The sequence below is a fragment of the Portunus trituberculatus genome, chromosome 35 (genome assembly GCF_017591435.1).
Source record: "Portunus trituberculatus isolate SZX2019 chromosome 35, ASM1759143v1, whole genome shotgun sequence".
Classification (NCBI taxonomy): domain Eukaryota; kingdom Metazoa; phylum Arthropoda; class Malacostraca; order Decapoda; family Portunidae; genus Portunus; species Portunus trituberculatus.
In genome coordinates, this window is record NC_059289.1 from 13,095,645 (window position 1) to 13,108,425 (window position 12,781).

Consider the following 12,781-nt stretch of genomic DNA (forward strand, 5'->3'; position numbering starts at 1 on the left):
GAAGATCATCACTCTCTCTAGACACAGTTTTACATGTATCAAGCAGGCTCTGTTAACCCCTTCAGTACTGAAATGCATTTTTATCATGAGTTTTTGGTTTGATTAGACAATTTTATTTACATAATCATGGATCTATGGAGGTCAGAAGATTAATGGCCAGAGTCATCACAATTTGAATTCCCACATAAGTCTTAGAACCTGTATAAAATCACTAAATAGTAAGCAGAATGAATATGGAAATGCATCATGGTAATGAAGGGAATAATATATCAAGAAATACTATAGCCCACTCATAAGCCCGACCAATTGTGGAGACGACCAGTCTTACTTCTCTGAAAATTTGAGTTACCTGAGTTTTGTTTCTTTTCACATTTTGCACTCCAGTTACCAATAACACTTAATAAGGTGTGTGTAATGAATGCATTACTTATATAGTACTACATATATGGCATGTGCACACTTATACACTTGTGGCATACACACACATACACTCATGGTGTACACACACATGCACATTTGATGTACACACACACACACACACACACACAGAAGGGAAATATAATGTTTGGAAAAGAAATAGAGTAGGTAAGATGGGAGGAGGAGTGATGTTGCTGGTTAAAAAAGATATAAAGGTGGATCAAGTGAAAGAAGGTATGGGAAAGGCAGAAGTGCTAAAGATCAGAGCAGAAACTAATGAAGGAAAAAAGAGGCACTACATAGTGGTGTACGTACCACCTAAGACAAATGCATGGTCAGTACAGGAATATGAAGAAATGATAAGTGATACAGGAACATGTCTGGAAGAAATGTTGGGTGGCTGTGAACGAACTATAATGATGGGAGATTTTAATTGTAAAGAGGTGTGTTGGGAGGACTGGTCAATGGAAGGATCAGAGACAACATGGGGAAATACACTATTGACACTGGCAATGGAAAATGTGTTAACTCAGTGGGTCAAAGAAGATACTAGGTTTGGAGGAGAGGGAGCATCGTCAAGACTGGACTTGGTCTTTAGTACAGAGCCAATGGTCATTGAGGAGATGAGGGTGGAGTGCCCTTTAGCAAAGAGTGATCATGCAGTTTTGGAGTTCAAGGTGATAGATGAAGAGAAATCTAGAAGAAATGAAGAATATAAAGTGGGAAGATGGAATTATGCCAAGACAGATTTTGGAAACCTAAAGAAATTCTTTCAAGAGACAAATTGGATGAAATTCAAGAGTGCTAAGGAGCAAATGAAAAGTGGAAGGAATTTATAAAAATATACAAAGAAGGTGAGAAAAATTTGTACCAATAAGACAACATAGAGAAGTTGGAAAGCAGGACTGGTTTAACGATAGATGTGAAAAGGCTAGAACAAGAAAAGAGGATGCATGGAAGAGGTGGAGAAGGAAAAGACGGATTAAGCAGTGGGAAAGTTACAAAAGAGCAAGAAATGAATATGTGTTGATTAGAAGAGAAGAAAGAAAGAAACAAGAAAAGGATATAATTGATAAATGTAAAGACCAACCAAGGCTTTTTACAGACATGTGAACAACAACATCAAAAATAGAGAAAGTATTGAAAGTTTAGAAGTAAATGGAGTATGCAGTGAAGATCCCAGGAAATGGCAGAGGCTATGAATGGATGCTTTCGGAAGGTATTCACAAAGGAGACTGCTTTTGACAAACCACTGGTAATGGAACAGAAAGGGATTATGAAGGAGTTTCAAGTAACTGTGGAGGAGATCAAGAATATGATGGGGAGTTTAGAAGTGAGAAAAGCTGTGGGACCTGATGGGGTATCAGGATGGATTTTAAGAGAATGCAGGAGCAACTGGCAGAAAAAGTTTGTGAAGTAATTGATGCCTCATTAAGGGAAGGTGTAGTGCCCCAAGACTGGAAAAGAGCTAACATTGTCCCAATCTATAAATCAGGTAACAAGAGAGACCCATTGAACTATAGACCAGTGTCACTTACAAGTGTGGTAGCTAAGATGTGTGAGAGGGTGGTGAAGAATAGATGGACAGACTTCTTGGAGAAAAATGACATACTTTGTGAGTGTCAATTTGGTTTTAGAAAAGGGCGTTCATGCACGACAAACCTGATATGTTACTATTCGAGGGTGATAGATGTAATACAGGAAAGAGATGGTTGGGCTGATGGAATATATCTGGATTTAAAAAAGGCCTTTGATAAGGTACCACACCGGAGACTGATCTGGAAACTTGAAATGGTAGGAGGAGTGCATGGCAGTTTACTAAAATGGATGGAAGACTTTTGGTAGGAAGAGAAATGAGAACAATAATTAAGGACAGACCATCAGAATGGGGCTTGGTGGAGAGTGGAGTTCCACAGGGATCAGTGTTGGCACCAGTAATGTTCGCGGTCTACATAAATGACATGGTGGATGGGGTGTCCAGTTATGTGAGCCTATTTGCAGACGATGCAAAATTGTTAAGAAAAGTGAGATGTGACAAAGATTGCGAACTACTCCAGGAAGACTTGGACAGAATATGGAAATGGAGCTGTACATGGCAAATGGAGTTCAACACGACAAAATGCAAGAAAATAGAGTTTGGCAAGAGTGAAAGAAGAATCAGGAGTATGTACAAGATAGGAAATGAAGACATAAAACCAGTCATGAAGAAAAAGACCTTGGGGTGACAATTACCAATGACCTATCGCCAGAGAGACATATAAACAAAATAATTGGAGAAGTATTGAACTTATTGAGGAACATAAGAGTGGCGTTCAGATATTTAGATGAAGAAATGATGAAGAAAATAATTACTGCAATGATAAGACCGAGGCTTGAATATGCAACAATACAGTGGGCTCCGAACTTAAAGAAACACATAAGGAAACTAGAGAAAGTACAGAGGGCTGCAACAAAAATGGTGCCTGACTTAAGAGATTTGACTTATGAAGACAGACTGAAAAGAATGCAACTTCCGACCCTGGAAAACAGAAGAGAAAGGGAGACCTGATAGCAATATACAGAGTGATGATTGGCATGGAAAAATGGATAGGGAAGATCTGTGTATGTGGAATGAAAGAATGTCGAGAGGGCATGGGAAAAACTAAAATGGCCACTTATAGGAGAGATGTGAAAAATATAGCTTCCTCATAGAAGGGTGGAAGCATGGAATAGTTTAGACGTGGAAGTGGTCAACGCAAGGAATATTCATGATTTTAAGAAAAAGCTGGACATTAATAGATATGGAGACGGGACAACACGAGCATAGCTCTTTTCCCGTATGTTACAATTAGGTAAATACAATTAGATAAATACACACACACACACACACACACACACACACACACACAAAGCTACCAGGCCTGACCACCAGTGCACACCACCACACACCCACACACTCCCAGGAAGAGTGAAATTAAATGGATAGACCTGTAAGAAATAAGTTACCAAATTCAAAATATGCTGATGAGGCCCAGGGAGCAAAACCAAAAGTAGCCATTCAAAATATGAGTCCATCTTCAACAGGGGCAACAATGCAAGGTAGATTGGTAATGTTAGAAAAGAAATTTGAGGAGTTGGTGAAGGAATTAAAAGTTCAGAGGAGTGAGGAGGAGCAGGATAAAGAATTTCGCAAGGCTTTGAAGGAAAGAGTCAAGAGACTGAAGGAAAATGAAAAACGATTGGTGGATGAGAATGCACACTTGAGACTGGAGGTTGAAAAATATAAGAGACGGTTGGAGGAGAAAATGGAGAAAGATGACTTTAAGGAAATGATCAGTGAGCAAAATGAGAGGTTTAAAAGGGAGTGGGAACTGAAGAAAACACAAAGGACTGAGTCCAGGGAAGCTGAAATGGTTGGATTACAAGAAATAATTAAAGATCAGTTGAATGAAGACAAAAAGGAAAGGTCTAAGGAACTGGTTAATGTTATGAAGAATAAGGAAACATTGATAAGAGAAATAGCAGAAAAGAAGAAGAGTGTGTTAATATTTGGGATGAAAGAACAAAATATAACATATAAGCCTAAGATAATTAAAGAAGAATTAAAAACGGTAAGAGATCTGTTAAAAAATCTAAATGATGATGAAAAAAAAGACCTACAAGAAGAAGTGGAAGAGATCCATAGACTGGGTCCGTATAAGGAGGGAGTAAGGAGACCGATTAAAGTAGTACTGAAGTCACAACAATCTGTGGAGAACATTTTATATAGAACATCAAAATTAAGAGAGGTAGAAGGTTGTAAAGAGGTGTACGTAAGAAAAAATAGAAATGAGGAAGAGAGAAGATATACGGAATTGTTGGAAGAGGCGAGAAGGAAAAATGATGAACGGGCTGAAGAGGAAAAAGAAAAATTTTTTTGGAGAGTTAGAGGAGAGAGAGTCAGAAAATGGTATGTGGAAAGAAGGAATGCGGAGGAACCCCTAGAGGGAGCAATAGGTGTAATGTATACTAATATGGATGGGATACTGTCAAGTAGATTAAAATTGCAAGGCTATGTGATGGTGGAGAAGCCTGATATAGTGTGTTTGACTGAGACAAAATTCCATGAAAAAACAAAGGTAAATTTGGATAATAAATATAATATATGGAGAAAGGATAGAGAGGGTAAAGGTGGAGGAGGAGTTATGTTATGATTATGACGAAGAAGGAGATAAATGTGGATAAGGTTTGGTATGGGAAGAACAATGCAGAAGTGATAAGCATAAGGTTAAAAAGTGATGGAAAAGAATTAATAATCATGGTGACCTATGTACCTCCTAAAACAAATTCCTGGACATTAAGGGAATACGACAATATGATCAAGGATACTTTACAGAGTTTGGAAAGTGTATTAACTGGAAAAAAAAGGTGATACTAGTAGGAGATTTTAATTGTAAAGAAGTGGATTGGGAAGATCTAGTAAGTGGTGTTGGAGAGGAAGCATGGGCAGAGAGATTCCTTAATCTAATGATGGAAAATATGATGGAACAGAGGGTGAAAGAAAATACTAGATATAGAGGAGATGATGAACCGGCTAGACTGGATTTGGTGTTAACACGAGAAGTGTACCTATATGGGGATATACAATATAAATGTCCATTGGGGAAGAGTGATCATGTGGTTATGGAAATGCAGATGGCAATAACACAACGAAGGAGAGATGAGACATACAGGAGTGGTAGATTGAATTATAGAAAGATGAACACAGAAAATTTGAGAAATTATTTTAGAACATTATATTGGGAGGAGATGTTACAAATCAGAGAAGTGCAAAAAAAATATGAGATTTTTATGAAATATTATAAAGAAGGAGTTATCAAATTTGTACCAAAGTATAAACCGAGAGAAAGGATTGGTTTAATGCAACTTGTGTTAAGGCTAAAGAAAAGAGAGATGTGGCTTGGAAAAGATGGAAAAAGAGCAGGAATATACTAAATAAGGAGAATTATAGAGTGGTGAGAAATGAGTATGTGAGGGTAAGGAGGGAGGAAGAAAGAAAATTTGAAAAAGATATTGTAGACAAGAGTAAGGAACATCCAAAATTATTTTACAGGTTCATAAATGGTAAACTTAAAAAGAGAGAGTCCATTGAAAGAAGGAGAGCAAGGGATAGTAGATGACCCTAAGAATATCGCGCAATTGCTAAATAATAGGTTTCAACAACTATTTACTAAAGAAACAATGTTTGTAAAGCCTCAAAATGTAGAAGGAAATGTGCATATGGATGACATTAAGATACCTAAAAAGGAGTTATATAAAATGTTGGAGGAACTTAAAGATGATAAAGCGATGGGACCACATGAAGTTTGAGGCAAATTATTGAAGGAATGTAGAGAAGAATTGATAGATCCATTATATGATATTATAAGGTGCTCATTAGAAACCGGGGAAGTACCGGTAGAGTGGAAAAGAGCTGAAGTGGTGCCCATTTATAAGGGAGGCAGTAAGGAAGAGCCTCTTAACTATAGACCTGTGTCTTTAACTAGTGTGGTCAGTAAGATTTGTGAGAGGGTGATAAAGAAATATTGGATACGGTTCCTGGAAGATCATAAGTTACTATCGGATCATCAATTTGGCTTTAGGAAAGGGAGGTCATGTGTAACAAATCTACTGAGCTTTTATTCAAGAGGGGTTGACAAAATACAAGAGAGAGAGGGATGGATGGACTGTGTATATTTGGATTTAAAAAAAGCTTTTGACAAGGTACCTCACATGAGACTGCTATGGAAATTAGAGATTTATGGAGGACTGAAGGAAAAAGTGTTAAAGTGGATGGAAAACTACTTGAGATGGGGGAGAGGAGAATGGTAATAAGGGATGCAAAGTTGGACTGGTTGGTGGTGGAGAGTGGAGTCCCACAAGGTTCAGTGCTGGCACCAATACTTTTCCTTGTCTATATTAATGATATACCAGAGGGAGTAAACAGTTATATTAATTTGTTTGCAGATGATGCAAAGTTGTGTAGGTGTGTGAAGAGTGAAGAAGATTGTGAAATTTTACAGGCAGATCTGGATAGGATTTGGGAGTGGAGCAAGAGGTGGGAGATGGAATTTAATCTGAGCAAAACTCATGTAATGGAGATGGGGAAGAGTGGAAGATGGCCAAGAGGGTCATACAAGATGGGTGAAGGAGTAGTGTTGAAAAAGGTGGAAAAGGAAAAGGATTTGGGAGTGATAATACAAGACCATGGTCAGTTTGAGGCTCATATTGACAAGATGTTTGGAGAAACATATAATTTGATTAGAAATATTGGATTAGCCTTTCATTATATGGATAAAGATATGATAAAGAAATTGATTAGTACGGTAATTAGACCAAGATTGGAATATGCTGGGGTGGTTTGGTCCCCTTATAAAAAGAAGCATATAAGGAAGTTGGAGAGATTGCAGAGAATGGCAACAAAAATGGTACCGGAATTGGCAGAAATGACCTATGAGGAGAGATCAAAAGAAATGAATTTGCTTACCTTGAAACAAAGAAGAGAAAGAGGAGATTTAATACAGGTTTATAAACTGTTGAACGGTTTGAATGAAGTGGATAATGAGCAAATGATGTTGAGAGAGGAAAATTCAAATAGAACTACGAGATCACATAGTAAAAAGATAGCCAAGGGAATATGCTTGAAGGATGTGAAGAAATATAGTTTCCCACAGAGATGTGTGGAGGTGTAGAATAGTTTGAGTGAGGAGGTGGTGTCAGCAAGGAGTGTGCATAGTTTTAAAGGAAAGTTGGATGTGTGTAGATATGGAGACGAGGCCACACAAGTATGATGCCCAGGCCCTGTAAAATTACAACTAGTTGAATACAACTAGGTGAATACACACACACAGTAGTTACCTTTAATATGCATGTTTGGAATATGTTTTTCTCACAATATGCAGCTTCATTCTCAAAATATTAGTTATTTATTCTTTTCAATATGCAAAACGGCTTTATTGATATGCAAATTTAAGCATAGGTATATATTTTTCAGGTGATGGTAAAGATATGTCCAAGGATATTGCGAATAAAAAAGAAGATAAGAAGCGACCAAAGAAGGGTGACACTCCCATCATGAAGTACATAAAGACTCAGGTATGATGTTCATGCACATAGCTACTGGTAGCTGGTATTTTGAATTTTTTTAAATTCCTTCCATTGTCATAAATGTGAATATAATTTGAGTACATATATATATATATATATATATATATATATATATATATATATATATATATATATATATATATATATATATATATATATATATATAATATACAACAGGTGATGGGATTAAGCCATGCACCACTGTCCTTGGTGTGTAAGGCTGTGGCTGTGATGAGTGAAGATATACTATTGGATGCTGTTCCCCAAGCCTGGGAGATGCTCTTGGAATATGAGAATGAGGTGAGCCTTGCAAGTTACTGTTTTCTCTTGCTATAAGTATAAATAATTTTCAATTTCCAGCATTATTTAAAATATACACAGTGGATAATTATTGTGAATTTCAAGTAAAGTTGGATTCTTAATTCAGGTTGACTGTCAATACTTTTGCACCCTTGGCTCTAGAACCTTTGTAGAGTAGTAATACTGGTTGACTCTCAATACTTTTGCACCCTTGGCTCTTGAACCTTCATAGATTAAGTGTCTTCCCAAAGGCAAAAGATTTAATAGTGTGTCTAATATACTAGAGGATGTTTTAAGTGAAATGAAGCAGTTACTGCACTAAATGTTAGTTAAACACAAATATCATAAAGTGGGAAATAAGAAACAGTCCTGGTAAACTTGATGTATTCTATAGCACCTTCATTCATCTATTTTTTCTTCCATGAACCTTGAAATCTCTGCAATCATCCTCAGTATACTCATACCTGTCAAATCTTAGGTTTTTTGCATAAGTCATATGTAATTTCTTTGATTTTCAAATCTTATGGCATATTAAAAATCTTACATGTTCTCTCCACATGCCTTTTTTTTTTTATTTTTTTATTTTTTTTTTATTTATTTATTTTTTTTTATATATATATTCATGTGCTTCTTTTAAACAATTTGAAATAAATTCCCCTTTTCAAGTGTTCTATATGTGACACCTCTCCCAACACATCGGGGTGTGTTACTGTGCTTCCTTCCATTCCTTGGCAGTGATGAAAAGGTCTTTTTTACTTCATTTTCCAGCAGCTTAACAGACCTTGGGTGTGTCTTCCTTTTTTTATGGTTTAATAATTTTTATACACAAATTTATGGTCTCTAATGCTAAATCACAGTAGTTCGACAGGTATGTATACTTAGTGATGTGCTAAATCAAACTTTTTTTTTCTCTTTTCTTTTATGTTATGGCCTATAGTGCCTGTAGGCATACTTGAAGAGTATATGTGGGAAGCGCTGTTCAACTTCTGCCCATTAGTGGCGCAGACCATTTTATTTATAGTAGTACCCATATTAGGTCCCATATTACCACCCAAAACACATCTTTGGTGTAACCAGCTAGAGCCTAGGTATCATGGTGACATGTAGGTAACTTTAAACCACTTGATTGATAAACTTGCTATGAAACACCTTAATTTGCTCTGTCATTACTCTACCTTCACTGTTGAAACCACTGCATCATTTCTGAATCATGATCAATCAATCTTTCATTGTTTTTCATGTGCAAAACTATTTCTTTGAATTACTTGGCAAAGAACTACAAATTTTCATGCTGTCTTTTTACAGTTGTACATCCAGTACCATTAACTTGTCACAGAAGGCAAAAGAGAAATACCACTTTCCAACTTTGTAACACTTTTTCTTTTCTTTTATTGTTATTGGGTTAAGTTTCTACTGTATTTGGTCTTCTTTTGAAGTTGTTACTAGTATAAAATAAGGGAGAAAAAAAGCAGAACAAAAGAAGCATTTTCTCTACAGCACCACATACACACACACACACACACACACACACACACACACACATGTGTGTGTGTGTATTTACCTACCTAAATTAGGTAGGTAAATATACACACACACACACACACACACACACACACACACACAACACACACATTAGAGATTTATGGAGGACTGAAGGGAAAAGTGTTAAAGTGGATGGAAAACTACTTGAGATGGAGGGAGATGAGAACGGTAATAAGGGATGCAAAGTCGGACTGGTTGGTGGTGGAGAGTGGAGTCTCACAAGGTTCAGTGCTGGCACCAATACTTTTCCTTGTCTATATTAATGATATGCCAGAGGGAGTAAACAGTTATATTAATTTGTTTGCGGATGATGCGAAGTTGTGTAGGTGTGTGAAGAGTGAAGAAGATTGTGAAATTTTACAGGCAGATCTGGATAGGATTTGGGAGTGGAGCAAGAGGTGGGAGATGGAATTTAATCTGAGCAAAAGTCATGTGATGGAGATGGGAAGAGTGGAAGACGGCCAAGAGGGTCATATAAGATGGGTGAAGGAGTAGTGTTGAAAAAGGTGGAAAAGGAAAAGGATTTGGGAGTGATAATACAAGACCATGGGCAGTTTGAGGCTCATATTGACAAGATGTTTGGAGAAACATATAATTTGATAGAAATATTGGATTAGCCTTTCATTATATGGATAAAGATATGATGAAGAAATTAATTAGTACTGTAATTAGACCAAGATTGGAATATGCTGGGGTGGTTTGGTCCCTTATAAAAAAGAAGCATATAAGGAAGTTGGAGAGATTGCAGAGAATGGCAACAAAAATGGTTCCGAATTGGCAGAAATGACCTATGAGGAGAGATTAAAAGAAATGAATTTGCTTACCTTGGAACAAAGAAGAGAAAGAGGAGATTTAATATAGGTTTATAAACTGTTGAACGGTCTGGATGAAGTGGATAATGAGCAAATGATGTTGAGAGAGGAAAATTTGAATAGAACTACGAGATCGCATAGTAAAAAGATAGCCAAGGGAATATGCTTGAAGGATGTGAAGAAATATAGTTTCCCACAAAGATATGTGGAATAGTTTGAGTGAGGAGGTGGTGTCAGCGAGGAGTGTGCATAGTTTTAAAGGAAGGTTGGATGTGTGTAGATATGGAGACGGGGCCACACGAGTATGATACCCAGGCCCTGTAAAATTACAACTAGGTGAATACACACACACACACACTGCTTAACATTTTTATATATTATACTTAAATGTAAGCTTACCTTGCAAGTTACAGTGCCTAACTAACTTCACCCAGGTGTCAGCAACAGCAGCAGTAGTGTTCATCCTGGCTGGGGTGAGAGTGCCTGCCCACACCTCAGACATTATGACAAGGGAGCTAACTCATCCTGACCCCAATACCAGACTAAATGCTATTCTCAGGCATGGAATTTTATGATTTTAAACAGTAATAGATCAACAGTCACACTGCTAAATTGTAACTATATGTATAATATGTGATTATTTCTTTTGTCTAAATGAGCATAGATACATTTCATGTGGAGTATGTAAGGTACAATATTCTTATCAGATTCCAAGTGCTGTGGCAATCACGTTATCAAGCTTGGCCTCGCATGGAAGAGGGGGCCCAAGTCACCTTCAAGGTACCACCACATGGTATTGAATTTCCCCTGCCGTCACCCAAGATAGGTGTGGAGTCCTTGCCTGTAGTAGATCCACCTTGGATGCCTCACTTTAAAACCAATGTGGATGAAGTGACTGTAAATCAAATTCAACATGTAAGTGAATATTTTTTTTCATATATTATTTAAATTTAATGTCTAGGGCATGCTTGTAAGACAGTAGAACTTAATTTCTAAAACAACCTTTTACAACAGAGTATTTATATGAAGACGTTTTGAAATTGGGACCTTTTGTTCTGATTTTACCTCACAAAGTTGTAATATGATCCATATTTTGACTGCAAACCACATGAATGAATTTGTCATTCATCAGAATGGAGAAATTTTGGTTCATTGTGATATTTACTCTTCCCTACCATCAGAGGTCATTTGTCACAGCCACTCGAACTAGGCGAAAGCTGCAAGCAGAAATGGTGCGATCTGCATTGGAAGCTGAGGAGAAGAAACGACGCATTGAAAGAGAGAACTTCCTGCTTACCACAGTTCCTGTTACTATCCAGGCAGCGTATGAGCCTGCACTCCATCATGTGACTGCAGATGACCATGAGGAGGGTATGATATTATGACTGTAAAAAAAAAGATATATTTACATAGAATAATAAACAAGCTTTGTGTTGACATATGGTAGTTCTATTACATACCAAAGTTCAAAAGCAGAAACTAAAATAATGATGTTTGCTTGCAACTTATAGTTTGAAATAATTTGTCACATTTATAATCAAAACTATTTCAGGTGAGGAGACAGAAGGAGAGGTGGGTCGAACTAGTTCCCATCATGTATCTGTGGTGCAGCAGCTGTTTCCATCTTGCCTGTGCTCAGCTGTGCTTACTATCATTCACCTCCTAGATGATCCAGCTGTTACTCCAGATGGTATTGCAGTCTATGAAGCAGCTCAGCAGGTACTAGTGTGATTTATTTATTGATTAATTGTAGAAATAAAGTCTATATTCCACAGAATTTTCTTAAAGTTTTGAAAAATATGAGTAAATAACCTTTTCTGTATGACAATTTTTGTGAGGAAATTATTATGGAGAAACAATGATATAAGTTTTGTGAGAAAACTGTATCAGAGACTAAAGAAGAAGGAAAGAGAGAAAGATAGTTCTATAATGACTCTTTTTATGAGATTATCCATATTTTATAAAGTTAAGCTACATAACATATGTCATCAGGTAATTTGGTCATGCTTGGTGGAGGACTCAGCATTGTTTTTAAGATTTTTCTTGGAGAAGCTGACAAGAGAGCGACAAGATGTTATGATTCGCCTCCTGCGTCGTCTGGTGCGCTTCATCCCACGCCTCCCTTCACAGGTGATGCTGGTGTTGTATTAATGTGTCTGTTAAAGATGAGGTCATGTAGTGATAGTTTCTTTAATTTTCCTCTATCTGGCCATCCTTGTTTTCATATTGTAGTTAAATGTTGTATTTCCTGTTTGTCTTGGCTACATATATAAATAGAAAAATTGATCTATGTATATGTTTACTGCAGCACCTGTTCCTTGAAATTTAAGAGTGGATGTCAGAAGAATTTCTTTGTGCTACTGTCTTTACATTACACTTATGAATAGTCTCGGCATGAGCAATATTATGTCATTATTTTTTTCTTGAATCATTTGAAATGCACCAGCTTCATTTATATATCTACATGCAGTCCAGTGAAGATATGAAACCTGTGTCACAACATAAAACTTACAACACATTTTCATACATAGTTTTTGTTTTGTAATGCAGTAAAGGTTCACTAAGTCAGACCCCTTTAAATTAGATATAGGATGAGTTGCATATTC

The 12,781-nt window shown here is 36.8% G+C and overlaps 1 protein-coding gene across 16 annotated transcripts in view; it reads left to right on the forward strand.

The window, feature by feature from the left end:
- Positions 1 to 12,781, forward strand: part of LOC123513061 (protein unc-80 homolog) — a 154,928-nt gene that overhangs the window by 101,778 nt on the left and 40,369 nt on the right. For all 16 annotated transcript variants that reach the window (XM_045269877.1, XM_045269885.1, XM_045269887.1 and 13 more), the window contains 7 exons: positions 7,409 to 7,509; positions 7,699 to 7,821; positions 10,610 to 10,734; positions 10,883 to 11,090; positions 11,357 to 11,546; positions 11,728 to 11,894; positions 12,168 to 12,305. In XM_045269877.1, the coding sequence (XP_045125812.1) occupies positions 7,409 to 7,509; positions 7,699 to 7,821; positions 10,610 to 10,734; positions 10,883 to 11,090; positions 11,357 to 11,546; positions 11,728 to 11,894; positions 12,168 to 12,305 (1,052 nt within the window). The remainder of the gene's footprint in view (positions 1 to 7,408; positions 7,510 to 7,698; positions 7,822 to 10,609; positions 10,735 to 10,882; positions 11,091 to 11,356; positions 11,547 to 11,727; positions 11,895 to 12,167; positions 12,306 to 12,781) is intronic.